Source organism: Perna viridis, chromosome 1, assembly GCF_037379345.1.
Source record: "Perna viridis isolate PV_CMFRI_1.1 ecotype Kerala chromosome 1, ASM3737934v1, whole genome shotgun sequence".
NCBI classification, from domain to species: domain Eukaryota; kingdom Metazoa; phylum Mollusca; class Bivalvia; order Mytilida; family Mytilidae; genus Perna; species Perna viridis.
In genome coordinates, this window is record NC_142445.1 from 6679145 (window position 1) to 6703561 (window position 24417).

The following is a 24417-nucleotide window of genomic DNA, read 5'->3' on the forward strand; positions in this document are numbered from 1 at the left end:
GCCAGTCTTTAATGAAGCCATAATATTATTATAGAAAGTTTTTTTTTTTAATTTAAATACACAAAAACAGATAGTTGGACTGGTTGAAGAGATACACATGCATGAATAATCCAGTCGGTCAGTGAACTACAATTATACCCTCCCCCTGCCTAAAGTGATATATATAGTAATCATTGATAGTGAACATAGAATTAACCAAAGGTGGTGGATTTATTGACTGCTATCAAATATGGACTGGTTTCATATTTTTTTGTGAAGTATGACTTGCGTATATCTGACTAAGAATACAGTGTATATTTATTTTCTCTTTCAAATTTAAAGTTATAATCAATAGACGAAATCTACTTCTGTTCATCTACTTCTGATGAAAAATAAAAAAGAGGAATAGTATTGATACACAAATGAAATGTTAATACAAACTGAACATTCACATAATCTGAAGAGAAGATCTTTTTGAAGTATGAGTTTGAAAAACTGATTAACTCATTAAGGAAGCCTTCAATGTTGGCCATTGACTTTACATATTCAAAAGTCCTTCTGAACACCAAAATTGGCCATGTGATATTTCGGTCATTAAGTTCTTAAATATAACTATAGGTTCCAATCCATTAAGTGATAGTCCTATCACTGTCATAACACTGCTATGTAGCTTAGTCAAGAATTGGTGTATATGGAACTCTTATTACATACAGCTTCTATGCAACCCATTTGGCTTTTTTGTGATTCTGTATTAGTTAATTAAAACTCACCATTGATTAAATGTGCAGAAAACACTTTTTGCCATCACTTGGCGTCCATCGTCGTCGATAACAATTATACAAAACTCTCCTCCTCTGAAACTACTTAACAAATTAGAACTAAACTTGATATAAATGTTCCTTGGGGTATCCTGCATAGAACTGACATGGGGATTTTTGATTCGTCGAAAACATGGACGCCATTACGAAAAATAAAACGGGACAGACAGTAGTTTTTTTCATATATATCTCCTAATTTTGACGTGTAAAATTATTCAGCATGATGAGATCTATCTCTGGTCAAACTTTGGTTTCAATCTGTCAAGCCATGTTGGAGTTCCTTTTTCAACAATTTTTGCTATTTTTTATATTATTTCTTTCAAAAATCTCCACTGACACTACTTGACCAATTGAAACCGAACTTGGTGTGAATGTTTTTTAGGGTATTCAGCATAGAACTGATGTGGAGATTTTTGATCCGTTGAAAACAATGGCCAGCGTTACTGAAAATAAAACCTAGGGGTCAGGCAATAGTTTTTCTCCAAAACCATTAGGTTTAGCTAAGTTCTGATATGGGTAATAGTGTTCAGCATGATGAGATCTATCTGTAGTCAATTTTTCGTTCTATAATCTGATACACCATTTTAGAGTTATGGTCCTTTTCAACGTATCTTGCCATTTTTAATGTTATTTCTTTCGAAAGTCTTCTATGCTGACACTACTTGACCAATTGAAACCAAACTTGATATGAATGTTCCTTGGGGTATCCTGCATAGAACTGGTGTGGGGGTTATTGATCCGTCAAAAAAACCTGGCTGTCGTTATTAAAATAGAACATAGGGGTCAGACAGTAGTTTTTCGCATATTTTATCTCCAAAACCTTTAGGTTTAGCCAAATTCTTTCAATTGCTGAAATAATCCTTTTTGTATAGCCTAAAAAGTCTACAGAGATTAAAGTTGTCAGACGACTCCTTGGAAGAGTTATTGCCCTTGAATGTTGAAAAATTACCAGGTGAGCGATTCAGGCTCCTGGCAGCCTCTTGTTTCTTAGTGTTAATGGAATATTGGCAAAAAAAAACAGTTCTTGTGTCCTGGATTAAGCTATTTAGGCAAGAGTTCTGAAACTTAACATGGGCACCCTCTTTTTGCTTAAAATATTTAAAATTCCTGGAGAAAAACATTTAAAATTGGAAAATGAATTTGTATACGAGTGCATCCCCTTTCAAAATTTCTGACTATGTCTCTGTAAAAGGATGGTAAACATCAGTGCCCTGTTCTGACAAGCAAGCAAGCATGCGATTGATGTAGCCGGGGTCACTTAAAATAAAAATACACAAGTTGGTAGACCTTTCTACAGGTATCTTTATCTATTTACGCTACCCAATAAGTGATCCAGGGTTTTGGAAGTCAAGATGAAGATTTGAGATCGAATGGGTTCACAACGGGGCGGGGCATCACGTAGCAGACTTAGCTCACCGTTTTTAGTCATTCTGTATATTGTGATTACTACAATCGTAGTGCTGTCAGTGGACAAATCAAGGCTATACGGTGTGTAATTATGATAGTTCCGTTTTTGTACTAATTCCTGAATAATGCTTATTAGTACACATCTAGCTATTTATCACTACCCTACAATTAAGCGGTTCGATTGGAGGTTACATCACTTTCAAATGCTGCCAATTATGTAGAATTAAAAAAAATATTTACAGAACGAAAAACGCGATGACCACTGATTATTGTATGCTTATTTTTTTTTCTTTTAATTTTGGTATCGTTCCATTCGCTTGGTTTGCTTTGTTTGAAGTAAATTCTGCCTGAATTTGCCGCAGTTACATGAACGTAAGTTTATCAGGATATGCAAATTATTCTACTTGTTCATTCTTGTGTACTTCTTTCTCGATCCTTCAAAATTAACTTGGCATGACGAGAATCTTTTGGGTTGTTAAAGTAGTTGATAATCAGCACACTCTGATTTGCCTGTTTGTGTTATAATGTATGAGTTGCTGAGTTAATTTGAGTTTTCTAATTGTTCGTTGCTTTATTTTTGTTTGTTGGTTTTGTCTTTGTTTGACTTAAGAAGTGAGTTTCGTCGTACTACACTTTTTAACGTCACATCCTTATTATTAAAGATATATTGAAGTCATATTCTTTCTGCGATTTTTTTTACTGTAACAACTTAACCTGCATGTCCGGAAAACGACAAGTGGTTTGTTTAAACAAAATGAAGCGTTTTTTATACGACCGTAATTGCGATCGTGTTATTTTAGTTGACTGCTCATAGTCCTTAGTTTGTACCATTTGTGTATTTTTTTTCAGTTTCTAGATTTCCGTTGTAACAAGGGACTGAAACCTTCAGAACTGATTTTTAGGTGTGTTTAATTGTGTTATATTTTTCCACAGTGGCCGCATTTTAAAGGATGAGGGCTGTGATCACGCCAAAGTACTTTAACCCCGCTGCATTTTTTTTTTTTTTTTTTTTTTTTTTTTTTTTTTTTTTTGTTTTTTGCGCCAAAGTCTCTATGTCTTGTTTCGTTTCAACCCTTAGTTTATTTTTTATATGCTACTTGAGTAAAACGGGGCAATTCTTTGGCTGTAACTGTGTATAAAGATGTTTTGGGGCCAGTTGAAGCATGCCTTGTAGTATGATGATAGTCTTGTCGTTCATTGAAACCAATGGATGGCCTTGGACTGACATTTTCATCTCGGTTTGTTGTCTCTTTGACATATAAACCATACCTATTCTCGTTGTATTATTTCTCATTCAATAGTGACAATTCTTTTTCTTATTTATTACTTGTAAAATTTTAAAATAGTATTTAGCGTTTTCAACAAAATGGAGCTACACCTTACAAATCAACTTCATGATCCCCCGCCTTTCGCGGAGCGGAGGGAGTAGAATTTGATTTGTGCCCGTCGTTCCGAAATTTGTTTCCGGGGTTTAACTTTGAACGCCTTCATAGACTTTCATTCAACTTACACAGTTGAAGGCTTATGAGGTAACAAAGACATCTTTTTAATTTTGGGGTCAGTAGGTCAAAGGTTAAGGTCAAACTTACAGAATGAAATACATTTTTGGACCGAAAATTAGTTTCCGGGACATATCATTTGAACACCTTCCTATGCCTCAATCAAACTTGCACAGTTGAAAGCTTATAATGTAAGAAAGACACTTATCGATTGTAGGTCAATATCAAGGTCACATGTACTTAATGAAAAAGTCTGTTGGGTATTCTTGGGCATAACGCATTCGTAGAATTTCACGAAACCCAATATATTGATACAGTAAATTAACTTAACTTTTTATTACTAACAATCCACGAAACATCACCTTTGTTGCGAGCCGGGGTACCTGGAAAACTATGTTTATTTTTGGTCCGATTTTGATTTTTTTTTCTTTGGATTCCTCGTAGAAATCTGTACCTTGATTTTTCAATAGGCATTTCTCACCATTTTTTGAGTAACAAGGCGTCAAAAGGACCAGAAACCTTACAGTTTCAAGGAGTGTGTGATGATAACCTAGATCGAACTTCTTCCAGTTTTTATTCATCGTCCATTGTGCGACTCGTATAATGCTACCACTACCCGTTCGTCGGGGTGCCACCAACATTTTGAGCAAGTTAATCATTTTGTTCAGGATGTTTGTTAATTATGTAAGTATCCTCTTTTTTTTTAGGAGCTCTCGTGTCTGTGCTATTGGAATACAAACATTATAACATGAATTTAAATGACTAAACACGATATACAGTGTACTTGCTGAACACTGTAAAATGCAAATGAACACAGCAGCTTTATGTTTCATTAATGGTGTCCGATATGATGTGTTTGTCCTTAAAGATGTTTCATGCTCTTTATATGTATTTTTTTCTTTATGGCTTACTGATGTGGGCTCTGATAATTTCTGTACGTAAATGAAAGCAGTATAGGAATACCGCTCTATTTTTTTTTCACATCTTTTATTTTAAAAATAATCTGAATGAATATGGTCAGTAATATTTCTGAACCTTTTTTATATCCTTCTGAATAGTCCAAGATAGTTCATACTCAGTCCTCTTGGTCGAAGTGCCTCTAGTAGTTTTTTCAAAGAGGCAAACTTGAGCACACGTCTTCGTTTTTCAGGTTCTGTCAATGATCGGTATTGTGGTTGTATATTGCCATAAAGGCTCGTGTCTCCGCTGGTTGGAGCTGCCGAGACTTCTGACGATATCATAAGAAGTATACAGAATCTGTGGGAAAAATATATTAGAAGTAATTAGCTATCGAAGGAATATTATAAATTACAATGTACTTTGTGTTTTATTTTTAATAGTTTTGTATGAAGATGTAATAAAATAACGTAATAAACGGAACAAATCTCCCTTGGAAACAGTTAACATGAAAATAACGAGTGTGTTGAAAAATTATAAGGAATATTGTTTGAAAAGGTTGTACGAAATGTTTTGTTCCCGCCGGTTTACTAAGTGAAAAGTGTCGCTATCCAGGCTGAAATTTTCATCCCGATGGTGTTTCATACCATACCTACTCTCGTTACATTTCATATTCATATTTTACAAAATCTATGCAGAATGGGTATCTATACGCTCAAAGGTTTACTACAATAACTAAGACAAGAATTAATTCCTCAAATTCAAACATTCTTCTATCAGCTGACGACTGTGTATCATGCAGTGTGATCAATTGATTTGATGATTACCCGTTTATGGTAGAATAATTACAATCTAATTAGCATATGCCTTTATCGTGCATTATGATTGGCTGTTTACCTTGACTGACATAAGCGATGACAGTTACAACCGTGTAAATTCAGTGTACAAGTGTAAACAAAGTGGCTACCGTCGCCTCAACAAAAGATGGAGACATTTGGAGGCTTAAAACGGCACTATCTGCTTTATTTCATTCATTTTCGGCATTGTATATTCAAAACAACAATTTTAAGTCGCTGTAAGCGAATTAATGCACTCGTAGTTTCAGTACTGTATAATTAGATTTTACTACTCCACGTTATGCTTCAGATCTGGGCCATGTTTACCGCCACAGCGTTGAAGTTCTAGCTACATATATACGAGATAAAAATGTACCTTTTAAATACCATACACGTGTGTTCCACGTGTGTTTCTTGCTTGTATGAGAACGGGTACTTTACGTGAAATGATCGGTTAGCATTGAACATTACCCGGTTTCCGATGAAGGCACATGGGCTCGTTACAAGACTATATAGGTCATATACATTTGTAGGGCCCTGATATCTATAAATATTCATTTCCAATTGTTAGATCTGGTTCCCTGGTCAATATCATAACATACCCAAGGATCGCTAAAATGTACCACTTTTTAAAAATATCATACAAATGTCTTCGCGTGTTTTTTGCTTATATGAGAACTGAAAGTTTACATTAAAATATGAAATTATTGGTTAGCATTTAATTTATGTAACATTGTCCAATTTCCGATTCAAATACAGGGGCTCGTTACAATTCACTATATAGGTCATATACATTATCAGGACCCCGATATCTATATATAGCCATTGCCAGTTGTTAAATCTGGTTCCTGGTAACCTGTTGTTTTGACTGAAAACATTTGTGTCATCACGATTACGAAAGAGTAATCATATCAAGCGGAAGTCACCCGATTTTACAGCATATCGCATTGGTGCCATTTCGGATGTTGAAAGTAAGTCAAAATCAGTTGCAAATTATTTTTGACGATTAGCGACTTTGAAGACTTCAGTCTTTGATTAAAGAATGATAGTTATCAGAAGCACGTAAATGCTTTGGATATGAAATTGACACCCATGTTATATTTTCAACTGAATGCTGCCATTTTGATTTTGGGTGTCAATATCATTTAATGAGTTTACAAGAAAAAAACTATTGATACATTTCAGATAGTTCAGGATTCAACACTGTTTTTCCAGAATTTATGGATGTGTACAATCGGACCATTCGCTCACAAACCTGACATAAAAGAAGTGACTTTTATTTATTTTATGAGTGAATGGTCATCCTATTATAAGTAAACATTTGCATATCTATTTTGTTGTCGTTTAGAGTTTAGTATAGTTCTATCTCTTCTGATAGTCAGTTACTAGTGTATCCAGATGTTTGTACATTGGAATTTCAATTACAGTCTGTAAGAATCAGTTGAATTGTAAAAAAATGAATAAAGCTCTGACAAAAACAAATGCAATTTGATAATTTGGGCTCATTGTTTATGATCTCACTGAATATGAATTGACAGTTTATTTGTCTTGGAAGTGTCACAAATGTTCTTGCCGTGATATGGCCCTGGTCGCCGAAACGGCAATAAACAACAACAATCAATCAATCATGGAAGTGTCAGAAATTCAGAGTTATAATAGAACGATTGGTGAAAGCGAATTATCTCCCTTTGATGATAAATTTGCAATGCATTTCATATAAATAATATTAGTAGAATTACTGACACTAAAAAGGAAATGAATGCGATTTCAGCTTTTCAGATTTTCATGGAAAGATATGTACTTGTTTTCCGCCATGATTTACCGACTGGGTGATTCATACAGAGAATAACACTTTTATATAACAATTTTCTGTGCATTTCTATCATTTACATCACATTTGAATATCGGCAAAAAATTACCGAAAAATCACCAGTGGGATGATTCAAATACGTCAAAATCCGCAAACATTGCCTGAACATGAACACATGAAACGATCTACCAACACAATATATCGAACCGAATAAAAAAGATTACACCTTTAAAAGACGTTTTAAAAGAACTACTAGCATTATGAACTCCCACAAAAAAAAATAATACAAAAACAAAAAAATATTCACTGTCACTGATTTTGGCCGACTTTAAATATCCGAAATGGTACAATTGCAATATGCTCTAAAATCGGGGAACTTCCGTTGAAATCTTGGTTCCCTTGATATTATTGCCTACACTATCGTAACCATTATGACCCGAATGGCTATCTATACATATTGATGTACTGATAATGTATATGACTTTTATTTTATTAATTGTAACGAACGCCAGTGTTTGAATCGGAAACTGGGTAATATTACATAAATTCAATGCTAACTGATCAACACGCATAGACATGTTTGATATGTTTAAAAAAAAAAGTACGTCGTAGCGATCTTTGGGTCGCTTATGATATTGACCGGCAACCAGTTTATGTACCAGGTTAAGCAGCTGGCAATGAATATTCATATATATCGGGGCGTACTAATGTACATGATCTATAGAGTTTGTAACTAGCCACAATGTCTGAATCGGAAACCGGGTAATGTCCAAAGCTTACTGGTCATTTCATGTAAATTTCCCGTCCTCATACAAGCAAGAAACACACGTAGAACACACGTGTATGATATTTAAGAGGTACATTTTTATCTCGTATGAATCTGGAATTACGACGGTGTGGCTGTGATAATGGCGACGATCTGCTTGATTATGTGGCGTATGACTACACATTAAAGCAATCATATGCGAATAGTAAATACAGAGTATTTACGAGTGCAAGAAGTCGCTAACACTATTAGCGACTTAAAAACACGGAGTGACTTCAGGTACTCCTGAAGGAAAAGCATGTCCTTCTCCGCTAGCGGCTCCCGCCAATTAGCAAATTAGTAGTTTGATAATAATGCAGTTCCGCGACACGTGCCAAACACTATTCACACGAAGGCGAAATCAATCATTTGAACTAAGTATCATGATGTAAACGTATCAAATAACTTGGAAACAGAGAGGGGAATTCGAAATTGACAAAATTTAATTAAAGTAACAAAAAATCACCATAAAACATACGTCGTTATCAGTTTTGAAGACACCGGAATTTAATCTTGAACTTAATACCACAAAGGAATAAATCATCCGAATGATTGAATATGATATCAAAATGAATCAGTGAATGTTTGTATCCTAGTGAAAAAGTATACACGTTTCTTTTTCGAAATTCAAAACTGCAATATTTTTTTTAAAAGTGACAGACTATCTTGATGTTAAAAATAACCTTTATCTCTTTATGAAAACATTTGTATTTCTACTAAACCACTTAAATAATTTGGGTGATTTAACTTCTAAAACATATTTATTTGCCCCTTCACACCATAACTTCCCAGAAAGCACAATAATAATCCATTCTCATAGACAATGTATAAATTATAAAATTTGTAATACTTACATGTAGAGTGAGCACACAAGAAATATAACTGCTTTCATGACAATCTATGAAAATCGAAACAATATTCTGATTTAACCCCATACACTACATTCGACTAGTACAATAATAATAATAATAATAAAAACAAACAAAACAAAACAAAAAAACAAAAAACAAAAAAAACATACGTAAATTATTCTGATAATTTCAATCAGAATTTAAACTGGACATACGATATTATCAGCTAATTTATAAGAAAAAAGAAAATATTTGGAAAGGTAATTTTATTTGATACATATTTCTCAATTAAACTTAAAATGTTTTCTAAATTTTTATCAGATAAACGCGCGATTTCTTACCTTTTATTTCAACGTCTGCCTTTCCAGTTCTTATTACTAAATGGAAGTAAATATGACCATAGACACTTTATATAGTTTATTGGCAAACGTCAATATATATCTATTGACATTTTTGCATTGGAAACATGAAGATAGTGATGTCACAACCAATACCAGGCGATAAACATGTCATGCCGTACTTTAACAGCAATTTAGTTTAAAAACAAATTATGCGTGCCTTTTTGTATCCATTTTAATTTTTTTTTGCAAAATTAACCTTGAGCAAGGATAAATTTCGGAACCTAAAAGAAGAGATAAAATTAACCAGTTGATTTCTACATCAGCTGCTATATTAAAAAAAAATGGTATAACGAGAATAGGTACGGTGAAAAATATTCAACAACCTACCGTGATGAAAATGTCAGCCTGATAGTTTATCCTTCCGGTGCACTGGTTTTCCATTTTTTTACTCACCATCTTGCGTCCGTGGTATGAAAGCATTTGAACCTACTTTCGGATTTTTTATATCTCTCACATACCAATATCTGTTACCGTTCCGCCTAAAGGGTGTTATCGACATTAAGATAAGAAAAAAACTAGAGGGTCTAAAGAGCCTGAATCGCTCACCTGACTCGATAAGCAACATTCTATTTTTGTAAAAGTGGCCATGTTTTTTCTTGAATAAAAATTCCTAACGCTCATACCTAAGGAACATTCATACAAAGTTCTAATTGGTTTGGCCTGGGGAGAAGATATTTTAACGAATTAACATTAAGAATAGCGAAAAACGTCGTAAAAGGGTAATAACTCCAACATGGCTTAACAAATAAACCTATAAGACTATTTCACCACAGGTAGATATCATCATGCTAAATATTTTTATCCCATGTCATAATTTGCTTAACCTACACGCTTTTTGAGCTTCTGTCTGACCCCTCTGTTCTATTTTTAGTAACGGCGTGCATGTTTTTTGGTCGGATCACAAATTCTCACATTATTTCTATGCAGAACACCCTAAGGAACATACATACCAAGTCTGATTCTAATTGGTCAAGTGGTGTCAGAGGAGAAGAGTTTTGAAAAAAAAATGTTGATGACGACGACGTGTACCAAGTGATGGCAGTAGCTCACATGAGTTTTCGGGCAGGTGAGCTAAAACATTAAATGCCCTAAGGTTCGAACATTTATATTATTTGGAAACAAATGTAACTGATATTTCAGGTATATAATCGTTTATTGTGTGATATTTAGTTCATCATCAAATGCTCTTCTTCATCAGTTACATATCTGTTACTTTTATGTGACTTCCATGTTTTAACATCGCGATTAAATATTTCGTGTGCCATGACCATCGCCACTATACGTCACCTAAGTTAGATGATGTCTCAATAGATGGTCTCAATCCTTTCATACAAAAACCTCTTGTACTTCATCACATTAGAACCAAACTCTATTCTATACCTCTCACTCTACCACACTCCCTTTACAAAACAAGTCTTGACATTCCTGTTTCTGACCCTACCTCATCATTTTACTGACTTGTTGCCATCATTTTAGATATTGGTTTCCACAGACTCTTTAAACCAGTTTGTGGGAAAAGTCAAGATGAAGAAAAACGACCATTTCTTCAACTACCTTTTGTCAACAAAGGCATAGATGCAATTAATTTGGCTAACATCCTCCATCACAAAAACGTTATCAACAAAATCCCCCCATATTTCAAAGACAAATCTATACCAATTATTTCGTATTCACCCATTGCATCCAAAATTTTCAATTATAAAAGGCTATTGCAGAACCTAAAGATTGAGGACTTCAGGGCTAAACCACCTGACTGTTCTTGCAAAAACTCTCCATTCAAATATGGCCCTTCCGGTCACGTCGTTACTTTTTATGAGCAACTCGGCGGGTGTTTCTAGAAAAACAGAGAACGCTTACCCTACCGGTGCAACTGGTCCATGCTCCCAGGTTTTAGTGGAGTCCGAGATGCTCATTTGCTTTTGTTACTTTGTATGTATGATTTTATTTACTATATATTTTTTGTTGTGCGTGTCTGTTTTCCATGTCTGGTCTTTGTCCCTGGGTTACATTCTTTTGATTACCGTAATAACCTTGATTACTCTTAAACAAATCCACCCAGTGCACATTTCATTTAACTGGACATCCATAAAAACCAACTCGAACAGTTTAGAACAAAAAAGACATAAAGAAAATAAGTTGCCAAAGGCATATTAAGAAACTAAACATACATACAGAGCAAGAAATATGAAGTCCGTTTTAAAATAGGGATGATACTATATACTTTGAAAAAAAAAGGTTCTTGTTCTCTGCTTGAGTTCGTCATTATGCTTGTTCTCATGACCGATAAAACAGAACTTTGCAGAACTGATCAAACTACCGCAGAAGTTTGGGAGGATGACTAGTACTACATGTAGTAATATCCGATAAGCTTCTATGGAAACCTTGAACACTTTCCAGAAAATCGGCATTATAGTCTCAATATCTAATAAAAATGTGAGCATAATTTTTAAATGAAGTCATTTTGTTCACCGGAGAAGTTGGAACTATTAGTTGAAAAATGAAAGACTTGTTGCATTCGTTATAAGGTTTTGTTCGAAAGTTTTAAAATAAAAACAAATTTCTTGGCATATCATTATCATTTATCAGTTTTGTCAGGAAGGCATCATGCTTAATCATCATTACTTAGTACATCAATAATGAATAACACAGATAAGTATATCATATTTTAATTGTCTACGTCATTAAAAACCAAAAACGTTACTGTCAGCAAAAAAATGATATTTAAATGTGTTTACTAAGTATGTTCTTTTATATATTTAGAAACCACAGTTATAAACAGTCAGTGAACAATGCATCTCGCTTATGAACCATAACAGACAAATTCAGAAACTGTTCTGCACCGACTATCATCTTTGCAACTTGTTTGTGATCCATGCGAAGGACATTTTCTCCATTAACTGCATGTATGTATTGTCTGACCTGAAATGAGACAACTATTAAAAATATGCACTTTACAGATTTTACAGCAAGTGCATCGACATTTTCCCCTTTCATGGGCTGTCCGACACGCCATACCAATTTCCAAAACAGGCGGCTATGCCTTTGTAAACGTACATTTAAGGAGGTAGACCTAGGGTAAGGGACACAACTCATACAAACCATTGGAACGTTTGCATTCAGCATTTTCCATCAATCTCATGTAAGCATCAAATTAACTTGAAATTGAATGTGATACAAACATATCACTGATTTCATGAGTTATGTCCCTTACCCTTGGTCTACCTCCTTAAGAAGATTCACGAGGAAGAAATACATATAGTTAACAATACAAATGGAATCTACACTTAAACATCTGAACAAACAGAAGATTAATTACGTTTATTGCAATTACCAAGACTTATTCTATAATTTCCCCGCAATGAATACAAAGGGAACAATTAAAAGCTAGACAGTTTTACATAACCATAATTTTAAAACCAGAGATTCTGGTTTTTGTATTTGTTTTATTGTTTTTATAAAGATAGCTCTCCTGAAGAACTTACTTTTAGTCCTGCTGCAGCAGCTGGCCCTGATGGGTCTATTGTTTGTACATAAGTGGGCCCATCTCCTCGTAGCACAAACCCATAACCAACGGAATCACTTGGTATCTTAAGTTAAAAAGTGTGAATTTGGTAATTTATGCCATTCGAGAATTACGAGAAGTTAGAGAGTATATATTTATTTTTCCATTAAGGACTGGTTGTCCAGGCATATTTCAGTTTATTTATTTTTCAAGCATTTGTGATGTGTATCATGAATTGATTAAAATGTGTGCAAGGTGCGATTTTTAGCCGTGTTAAGTTCATCGATTTGCATTTCTATGGCGGTATTTGTTTTAGAAAAGTACTAATTATCACATTATTATCACTCGATTGTACTAGTGCTGCGGACAGATATCAAAAAGTGCCTTAGTTTTCGAGTTTAATGGGCCTAGAGGGTATACGGCTGTATCATATGTCAAGATAAATCAATGTAGTTTTGAATATTGTACTGATCGAAGTGAAATACAGTGAAGTTTTTTGATATTTTGCATTAATTAGAGGAGGGGTCAAAGATCAATCGACCCCAATACACTTTGATGAATAATTTAAGTGGAATCGTTCATTGTAGGTATAGAAAAACAAATAACATGTAAAGATCACATGTATACAATGTCAAAAATGTAAAAAAGAACTTTTTCCGACATAAGTTGACTATTAAATCAGAGAACAAAGTTGCCCCTAAACATGGTAGCGTTTTAGTGCATTTTCAATGATTAAGAGATAATAAGACACCGCAAAATATTACAATGTAAATCTGAACATTCTTTACTTCTTTTTTTTTTTTCTTCTGCGTATAAAGTGTTCATATCACAACTCATACGTTATGCCAGAGCTTGCCGAAACTACGCAGACTTTTTGTATCGCGCTAGAACTCTAACAAATAGGTTTCTGGAACAGGATTATGTTGTTACAAGATTGAAGTCATCACTACAGAAGTTTTATGGTCGTCATCATGAACTCGTGGATCGTTATGGCGTATCCATCTGCACCACGAAAAGTGATTTATTCAACGGTTCATAGTTTTCCTTTCCTCGTTTGTCTACCCCGGACTTGACTTTTTATGAGTAACTCGGCGGGTATTTCTAGAAAAGCAGAGGACGCTTACCCTGCAGGTGCACCTGGTCCATGCTCCCAGTTTTTAGTAGAGTCCGAGTTGCTCATTTACTTTTGTTACTTTGTATGTATGATTTTAGTTACTTTATGTTCTTTGTTGTGTATGTCCGTTTTCCATGTCTGGTCTTTGTACCTGGATTACCGCTATAACCTTGGTTCCCTTGATTACTCTTACTGAATAACAAATAAAATAAACACAATGTTCTCGACTCGATCTGCAACATTGGCTTTGCAAAATGAGTTAAAGTTACAAATTTTCACATATTTTAAGTACTAATTATTCCCTACTTGCGGAGCTCGGGGAGCAGCCATATTTTATTCTGTTTTTGCAGAGTTACCTCCCGTAAGAGCAGGTGTAATTTCGAAGTCTCTCTAATCGATGTTCGGATTCGGGCGCAAGAAAAAGAGGTAACTCAAATGAAAATGGAATCCCCAGCAGACAAACACAACGGTGTTTCTAAAATTTGCAGGGTGTTTCATTTTGTTGGTAGGTTACATAAGGATGATTTTCATTTGTATCCCATGTAAAGAAAATTTATGGCAGGGTCAGTGGAACGAGAAATTCCCTTTTGACTTTCGAGATTTTCTAAAGTATCGTCGATATTGGATGGAAAACCTTACGTGTTCCGAATAGACACCTGCTCCAAAGGGAGATAAACGTTGACAAAATGTTGGTCCGCAAATCGGGAATACTAAAATTGTAAAATATGAAATCAATTCCCGGACAACCTGTTCTGCTTCCGAATTGTTGGTACAACAGAAAAGCATGGATATCATCCAAAGTAATTTATTTTTTGACATGATCAAGATTTTAAGTGCTTTTTAAGCAGATAGATAAAATTTTGACATGTTTTTTTTCTGTTATTCAATAATCGAGCTCTCAACAATGTTCGTTTTCAGGAAATTGGAATGAAGAATAGGATACCCATAGTCAAGACAAAGTACTAAAAATACCAAAATAGTCATAAGAAAAACATATATAAATTTTTAAAAAATAACTACCTAGCCAGGCTTGATTAAAAAAAAACTGGAGGTTTGGACCAGGTTCATTGCTAGGATATTAATTTTAACGCCTTTTCTCTGTTTTGCCTTAAGCGCCCGTCGATCTGTCCTTATATAAATGATGTCATCTAGTATGTGACGGTGAAAAAGACAACGTTACAAAGATTTTTTTTGTAAATTGATTATTTCAAATGAAATCGGCCTTTACTATCATATAGACCGATGACAAGTTTTTTTTAATTATGAGTGGCTTATTTCCGATTCCTATATTTTACAGCATCTTCGTTGGACAAGCGCTACGGCCCTGTACCTCCCAGTGCGTGAAGGGAGGGTGCAAGACCGTAACCTTAGGGTAATGAAGGTGGCTTTACAGTTGTGATCCCATATTCAGTTTAATTCTTATTGGTATTTAGAGTATAACAAATCAGAACTAGAGTGAACCATAAAGTGGCTCACTTATTCATTCTTTGCGTGAAGCAGACGGACATGATTAGCTGCCCGAAAATTAAAACTATGATATTGTAAATGTTCAAAACAACTTTTCTACCTTGTCAAAATATGACAACAAAAGTAACGAACAATTCAATATGCACAAACAGCTACAACTGCTCTGTACATGTATGTTTACGCCGCGAAAAAAAGAGAATGTTTATATAAACTTATAGACAGTAAAGATTGTTTCCTTTGTTTTTAAACGTCTTAATCAGAGCCCCTCTCTCGTTTTAATATTCTTGATCCGCCCCTGGCCTGGACAATGATGTTTCCTTTGAACTAATATTCTATAACAACTATGATACCATTGTGTCCTATTCATACGGCTACTAAAACTGGAGTGTTTTTGAGAGGTAAAAAAATCTTAGAAGTTTTTATTGCGTCTGAACTTCTTACTTATTTTTGCGTTAGAATTTTTAGAAGGAATCTGGTTTGTTTTTATCAACTAGTTCAGTATAATCCGTTCAGAGCAGCGGCGGATCCAGAGGGGTGCATGGGATTGGCTTCCCCCTTTTTATTGAAAAATTTGTCATTTTCATGTGTAAAATTGACAAAAATAGTAAAAAATATCCTAGCACACACCCCCTTTTATAAGGAACCCCGGCTGGCACCCTCCTTTTTACAGTGTGGATCCGCCATTGCAGAGGATATTGCATTACAAGCATCAGCATGGCGCACAGGTTAACATCATAAGACATAAATGTTGTGACAACATGCATGTACATGTTTGCACATGCTTCCATGCACAGTTCAAAGTTCCCAGTTTATGTATTGTCAAATTTTTTACGAAAACCAGACCTATCATGAACCCCCGCGTCGCATTTTTTTTGTTTGAGAATCCCTGATTCATGGTTAATATTTAACGTTTTATATGAAGTTCAAACATATAAAGACAGATGCAACAACAAAAAAATATATATGATTTTTGTATGTACAAAAATAAATCTCAAAACCTTAAGTCTTATCACCAAAACGTAAGGTACACTAGATACTTTACATGTGTCTCCCTTAAAACAGTCCGGAAACGATTCCGTGTTATACAATTTTAGTACAATTAGTAGTTTGAATATGTGAAAATTTGCAGGTTCAAACTCATTTTGCAAAGCCCATGTTGCAGATTGAATCGAAAACTTCGTGTTTATTTTATTCATTACTCAGTAAAGAATACTTAGATATACATTGTAATATTCTACGGCGTCATATTATCTCTTAGTCAATGAAAATGCACTAAATGCAATCAATGTTAGGGGCATCTTTGTTCTGGGATTTAATAGTCAACTTTTGACGGAAAAAAATCATTTTCACATTTTTTGAAATTCCATACGTATGATCTTTACATGTTAGTTATTTTCCCTTACCTACAATGAACGATTTCACTTAAATCACTTATCAAAGTGTATTGGGGTCGATTGATCTTTGACCCCTCCTCTAATTAATGCAAAATAGCAGAACACTTTACCACTTTTCGGTTAAAAAAGAATGATATTCAAAAAATACATTGATCTATCTTTCCATTGACAAATGATATAGCCGTATACCCTCTAGGCCCATTAAAGTTAGAAAAATCCTCAGCCGTCCGCAGCACTATACGTAAGAAACTGATAAAACAGTATGGCGTACATAGCATCAATGAAGATATCATCCATCTAAATGGGAATAATTTTAACACCTACATATTAAGGTTGTCTTAATTGACTATAGCCTGATATGATATGAGATGTATTTAATTAGTTTTATATATATCTCCCATGACATTTGCGATAAGAAACCACATTAATGTGTTTTTTTTCAAAAAGAAACTCAGAACAACGTCAAACCCCATATAGCTAACAACTGCTTGAATGCACACCTAATTAGCTAAAGATGTCGATGCCACAGTCATCATTTTTCATTGAATTGAATTATCCACAGGATCATTATATTGTATAAATATGCTCATACTTTACTTCCATTTTTGAAAAGATATTGTCATTTCATCACAATCACTACTAACGCAATTAGTTCACTAGATAAACACACACTTAAACTGCTGTATCATGTAAACAGAAAAATTCTTGATAACAAATTCAATAAATAATATTAGACTTATGACAAATCATCAACCTTGTGCTCAGATTCACTATACTCGGCGTCACATAAATAACATACTGTTAAAATTTGAATAAAAATATTTTCTACGACTTTATTGACACCTACCGTCGTTTAAATTGTCTTAAATGACTTCCTCATTCGTTTAGCCAAACGGCTTCTCCCTAAACAAGTCGCTTATTAGCTTAAATCATGCGTAACAAATCCTTACGGGAAAATCCCATACTAATATCCGCCATGTTGGTTTCTACGGGACGATTTGTTTACAAACGAAGTTCGTAGGTTCCCGTCGAACTCCGGTGACAATCGTCTGCTTGATCAACTTCTCGGTATTGTACGTTGTTCGCGTAAAATAAATCGGAGATATCCGAAATAACGCCGAAATGCATTCTGGGTTCTTCGGTTTTTGGACAAACCATTTAAACGTAAACAACATCTCCTAGCAACCCGATCACTGTAAACATGACCGACTTTTTACAATGTAAATATTGGCACCGAGAATTAAAATCTGACCGGAATTTAACGATTCAATGTGTAGGGAGAAGCCGTTTGGCTAAACGAATGAGCAAGTCATTTAAGACAATTTAAACGACGGTAGGTGTCAATAAAGTGGTAGAAAATATTTTTATTCAAATTTTAACAGTATGTTATTTATGTGACACCGAGTATATTAACAATTAAACAAGTCCTGCAGTTCTTCATTCTAGTCTTTTCAAAATATATACAGAAATGATAAGTAAAACGAAAATTTTACAAGTACGCTTGGACTTTGATACATGTTCACAATTTTCAATTTTTGTTTTCTGAATATTGCGAAGACCTTATTTTATTATTGGTATTGACATAACCCTTCATGATAATAAATATGTTACATAAAATATGGTCGATGGAAATCTATTTAACAGTGATGAACCTGAATCTGATATATATATTTTTAGGGGGACAAGTCAATTTGTCGCCATTTCAGAAAGCAACACTCGTCAAAAATCTTTAACCATTCACATCAATGGGACACTTCGGTTTTAAAAATACAGAGAACCTTACATTATCATGACCCTTAGTTCGTGCTTTTTGTCATTCACTACTTTTTTTTTTTTTTTTTGATATTCTTACTAACAATATTATTTTATTTAATGACATTTAAGAATTTTTTAACTGCTTGAGTTAATGTTTTCATGGGTCAAATATTAAGGTAAAAATACAAAGTTGATATTTTTTGTACCGTAACACATATTCAATTTTCTAATGTCATTGAATACATACTCGTAATGTTCGTTTTATATATGGAGTTTCTGGTGATTCCAGTTCGGTAACTGTTGCATGCCGTAATAATACTGTTACAAAAAGAAAAAGAAAAGGCATATATGTTGAGTATTTGATATTTCCGACCCAGCGATTCAACCCTAAATACGATAATAAAACACCAGATTTTAAGGCATACCGCATTATTTGTTTACAAATAAGCCTCTATTAATAGGCATTTCATGATAAACGTCAACTTTATATAGTAAATAAAAATGATTCAAAGAACGAAAATTTCGATTATGCATCAACCGAACTAAATTTTACCTGATCTAGGAGATGATATAGAGCTATCACCATCGTTACTTTCCATCCCGTCACTTTCATGACCGGAAGAGTTTCCAAATGATTTCTCATTCAAAGAACCTACACGAAAGATATACAATGAATGTTTTGGACTTGGGAAGTTATACGCTAACGTTATCTATATTTGTTTATAATATTTCTAAGAATACTCTAGTGTTTATCTAGGAAATCTTACTGAAAAGGAAACATATATCGGTTCCTTATAACATTAAAATAGACTTTTTTTTATGTTAAATGCTTACAAGACAACTGTTCCGAAAACCGCCTACTCCAATGCCAGTCTGCTTCATGTGATTCTTGTGACGAGTAAGATTTATCACTGCTTGTCGATGATTTTCTAATGAAATCAGGGAGATCTATTGAGGAGTCTGATACATTTCGACTGTCGGAACGAACACAGTATTTGAAAACGTTTTGGAAACAAAACTTCTGTTCATAGTCAAATGAAAACTGATATAACAAACAATTATCATGTTTAAAGTGATGATCATCTGTAACTATAAAGAGAGAAAGACACTTTAATATTAAATACTAATAGATCATATATCTTAGATCGACTTTATTTTTTACCTTTGTGTTATATTAAAGTAAACATACAAAAATGTAAAGGGGCGTGTAAAGATTATAAATTTAAACAATTTATGTGTCAAAACAACGACAATGGGATCAGGATCAAATTCTCCAACTTAAACACGTCTTAAGATTATTTAACATCCTATGCTCGTTCAATACATTTCATCTACCACAAAGAACGATATAAAGGATAAGGTGGGCACTATGTAATCGGCCTCACATCTTAAACTACTCTTTGAAATTGATGGGAAGAAAGAACTCCTGAAGCGTATTCTACCAATGCACCGATTAATGCTCAGATTTTTTAGTGGAGTCCAGCTTGCTCATCAACTATTTTTTTCTTCCTACGTGTTATTTTGTCTTTTTAATGTTCCTTGTTGCGTGTGTCTATTTTCTTAATATAATGGTTATCCTTGGATTATGTTCTTTTTTATTATATAAATGTGGTTCCATATGCAAAACATCATATATTTTTATACTATTTTTCTATATATATTTAAAAACCAAAACACATGAAGGCATAAGTAGCACCTTTTTCTGCGCAAAAACTAACCATGTCTTATAATGTTGAAGTCTAACAGTTTCTTGCCTAATTCAACAGCATCTTCCTGTGGAACACGCTCTGTTTGAACCAACCACTCAACAAAGCAGGAGCCAATAAACGCATCTTTGTACGTATGGGAATTTAGTTTGTAATCACGTATTATTTCTTTCTTTTTGACCGACAATCTACAAACACACAAAATCAAATATATAAACAAACGGTTATCTATGGATTTAATTACCAAAATTAAATTTGAATTATAACTGATGTCTTTGACAATGTAGACTTTCTCTCTAAACATTTTGCATCACTTAACTGGTAAACAAAACTCTATTTCCTGTATGTTTAAAATGATTGCGAATATTCTTATGTATGTTTTAGGAAACCAAAGGAAATTCATTTAGGGCTAATCCTTGATATACTCGTTGTCTTTATTTCTAAGTCTCACCTTTAAATATCACAGTTTGTATTAACTAAAACGAGTAGATCAATTAATAGAGTATTGCTCGTTAAAGTTCGTTGTGATAAATGTATCATTTCAACGAATTATTATATGAACCTATATAGACATACAATCGGTATATTTGTTGGCCTTTGTAGAATATTGTCAGATCCATGTCGTTTTCAAGTGTTCCATCGTCAACTCGAAATCTATAGAAGAGCATGTCATCCTTGAAATTGTGATCATCACATACTAAAACGATATCAAATTTCAAAATTTAGTTTTAGTCAACTATCACCCTAGAAGTGCACATGACCCATGCTCCCAGTTTTTAGTTGAGTCCTGATTGCACATTTACTTTTGTTTTTAGTACGTTTGCTTTTGCTTCTTTGTTATTGTTCTTGTTATTCGTGTCTGTTTTACCTGTTTGCTCAGTATCCTTTGGTTATGTTCTTTTTGATAACTGTTTGAATCCTGGTTCCCGTAATTTTCGTACAAGTGTGTAGTTAATTATATTATAATTATTCGATCGCGCCAGTACGTTTTTAATGCTATCTCATGTTATGAAAAATTATATAAATTATACAAAAAGTGTAGTCTTACTTACCATGGTGAATTATATAGTTGTCATGTAAAATTTGCATAGCTTTTACAGCTGTCCCCCGGGAATCACAAAGCTTGCAACCTACTAACCACGATACCACTTCTTTTCCAATAAAGCATTTTTTATATGTTTTGAAATGGTATTTTCGATCCTTTATCAAGTTTGAAAAATTGATGCGAGTTCTGAAATAAAAAGAAACGGAATCAATAGTTTGCGTATATCACGATTGTTATAAAGCAGCGTTTTTGTTAATTCAATAAACTGTATTTCAAAAATATTAAATATTGGCATATTTAACACGATAGTGAGCTAGTTTGTGGTTTAGGTACTACTGGGTATTTTCTATTAATTATTTATATCAATAATTTATCATTTTAGATAACTAAACCAGCATTTATAAATATCTGTAAGGTAAAGTGTGTTATAAGTTACTACAATATAAATTGTTCTCTATTTAAACAAACGATTACCTTAATTCATCAGCAAGGAAAAAGACCTCATTTTTATCACTGAAACTTTTTGAGCGGTTTCGCGGAGTATCCATTTTGAATGTCTGTTGTTTAAACATGCATCAATGTGTGGGCACATTAAGTACAACGTGAAATATGATAAAAATGAATGGATTTTATCAAATATGAAACAGATATAAATTGATATGACGAACTACGTGATCTTTCCATCTAATTTTCATTAATGGGAGCGGGATATCAGTAAAATAAATATTTAGATGTTTTGATAATGTCAATTTGTTTTTGTTTGGTCATTTCATACAGTATGGCATGGAAACAAATGTGATGAACATACATGTGAAACGCGTGCAATATTCTAAAAGTTGTCGACAAATTACCGCGGAATATTTCACAACAATAAGAAAACTGATGAATGAATATACTTTTAGTGGTCATAAGTGTAACGTAAGGGTATACATTTCGAGTGCTGTTGGGGTGCTATAGTCAGTGTTTCTACTGGGTACATGCATCCGATTTTTTTCCAACAAAAGAAAACAGAGTTAATTTCAGATTTTATGCATATCATCAGTTGATAACTTATAACCAACTGCGCCTAGGCGTATGATTCTCCCGTCCACGCTTTGAAAATTGTTACACCAAGAACATACTAAATTAACTAAAGCGTGAGTAATCCATCAAACGGCTGGGGACCAATGATATAGTGGGGGGCAGAGACAAAGGTAATCATATATACCTAATCAAAAGCGTATTAACGATTAATAATTGATTCAAATTATTGCAGTGATTAAATATGTGAAGGTGAATAAATGGTCATGGTCCTGATTTATCACATGTAAACAATAGTTCAATTAATCACATTCTATCTTAGAATAAAGTGCTGAACATTCAAACAAATATTTATTGCTTTTTATCGGAAGGATTTGTTTTAGAATGAAATAAGACTTATTCTTCCGAAAAAGACATTTCAGGGACGTTTAGTACTGGTCTTGGCTCGACTAGTCATATATATCCTTTTTTCGTTATTACATAAGAAAACTTCAGAAACCATTACAAAATCAATGTTGTATATCTATGTATCTATGTCACTTTCATCTGATTTTTATCTTTTTAATTGTGATGCATTTTCACTACATGTTTGAACAAACTTGTTGCCAAACAAACTACTAAAATAAGTAAATGATCTTAAGGAGTACTCAAGGGAACCAAGGTTAGAGCGGTAATCAAAAGAATGTAATCCAGGGACAAAGACCAGACATGGAAAACCGACATACACAACAAAAACGATAAAGTAACTAAAATCATACATACAAAGTAACAAAAGTAAATGAGCAACTCGGACTAAAAACTGGGAGCATGGACCAGATGCACCGGTACGTTAAGCGTCCTCTGCATTACTAGAAACACCCACCGAGTTGCTCATAAAAAGTCAAGTCCGGAGTAGACGAAAGAGGAAAGGAAAACTATGACATATTGAACAAATCAGTTTTCATGGCGCAGATGGATACACCATGAGATAGGAAGTGTGGTATGATTACCAATGAAACAGTAATCCACCAAAATTCAAGCAACGAACAAATAAACTCTACAGGTCACAACACGGTCCTCAATAATGGGACAAAACACATTCCATACAGCAAGCCGTCAAAGGCCCAAAAATAAATGAAGTGAAGCTATTCATACAAGACGAAAATCGACCTAATCTATAAAAAAAACGAAAAACGAATAACAATGAACATAAAAAAACATCGACAACCACTAAACTACAGGTCCCTTGGTCGACATAGGCACATCAAGTATGTAGCTGGATTTAACATGTTTGTGGGCGCTTAACCCTCCCCTAACCTGGGACATGGTTGGAAAAACACATTGATAAACGAACAAAAAAATCTGTTGAATTCGGATTTAACTCTTGAGATCGATACAGAATACAAAAACTTTAACAAATAGGACAAAAGACGACAAGCTGTATCTACCTCGGAAGAATACTCGCTTTTTATGTTAGCAAGTTCAAATCCAAATGCAGCTGATAAGCACACTTTGTTTACGCAAACAAAAGTATTAATACAGAACAGACGTTTAATAGGATTTAGTGAAAATATATCATAAAGTAAAACAGTCTTCGTGCAAATGCAAAGATCAAAAACAGTAACGTTCACATGACAAATTAACACGATTATGTTAAGTGGGATTCGCTAATGTATTTTTTTTTATTTTTTGTTGGTATTATCCCTGAAATAGATGATTTATAGAACAATCCAATCATACCGTTTCGCCACAAGTATGGACGCCTCCCAGATGCTGCCCGGTTATTTAATTGATTAGAAATATCATTTTATTGGTTAGTTTTTTCTCATGAAAATGGAAATATTCTGTTTTGGCCTCGTCCTAATAAATGATCATAAATATCTTAATAGTTTCCACACTCATAATAAAAGTATTCTGTATTTACTTACACGCTACAAATTCGGCTAATGAGTTTTTCTGGACACACACAAGAAAGTTCAACTCAACATAAGTGCACCTGTTCTATGCCACTTTTGAAAAAGTAAACGTTTCAATCTTCAGTTCCCGGCAGACTGTTATATTATCGTTATAATATTGTTGCTTTATTTTTTAAGAATACTGCCTAAATAAAGCCGCTTAAATAAGATCTTGAA

The 24417-nt window shown here is 33.8% G+C and overlaps 1 protein-coding gene and 2 long non-coding RNA genes across 4 annotated transcripts; 1 reads left to right on the plus strand and 2 right to left on the minus strand.

The window, feature by feature from the left end:
- Positions 1-4680: 4680 nt before the first annotated feature.
- On the minus strand, positions 4681-9273 carry LOC148627015 (uncharacterized). The gene is made up of 3 exons (XR_015919470.1): positions 9244-9273; positions 8906-8949; positions 4681-4960 (listed from the first exon to the last, which is right to left on the minus strand). It is a non-coding gene; the product is annotated as an uncharacterized LOC148627015 (long non-coding RNA).
- On the plus strand, positions 6263-12257 carry LOC148627016 (uncharacterized). Its single transcript, XR_015919469.1, has 3 exons — positions 6263-6407; positions 10231-10369; positions 12064-12257. It is a non-coding gene; the product is annotated as an uncharacterized LOC148627016 (long non-coding RNA).
- LOC148627017 (DEP domain-containing mTOR-interacting protein-like) lies at positions 11954-21919 on the minus strand. 2 transcript variants are annotated; one of them, XM_088565628.1, is made up of 10 exons: positions 21761-21919; positions 21294-21472; positions 20818-20938; positions 20254-20429; positions 19370-19624; positions 19089-19187; positions 18783-18853; positions 14559-14629; positions 12786-12890; positions 12082-12222 (listed from the first exon to the last, which is right to left on the minus strand). In XM_088565628.1, exons 1-9 carry the CDS (start codon positions 21856-21858, stop codon positions 12821-12823), a joined length of 1140 nt encoding a protein of 379 aa, XP_088421754.1. In that variant the 5' UTR covers positions 21859-21919; the 3' UTR covers positions 12082-12222; positions 12786-12820. The 2 variants fall into 2 exon arrangements, with proteins under 2 accessions (XP_088421746.1, XP_088421754.1); XM_088565620.1 differs by lacking the exon at positions 14559-14629 and having other exon boundaries at positions 11954-12222.
- Between the last annotated feature and the right edge of the window lie 2498 nt (positions 21920-24417).

Coding starts and splice junctions, on each gene's coding strand:
- LOC148627017 (XM_088565620.1), bottom strand. CDS start 21,858: ATGTTTAAACAACAGACATTCAAAATGGATACTCCGCGAAACCGCTCA. Junction 20,939..21,293: donor CAACTATATAATTCACCATG/GTAAGTAAGACT, acceptor ATATCGTTTTAG/TATGTGATGATCACAATTTC. Junction 20,430..20,817: donor GGCCAACAAATATACCGATT/GTATGTCTATAT, acceptor GTGTGTTTGTAG/ATTGTCGGTCAAAAAGAAAG.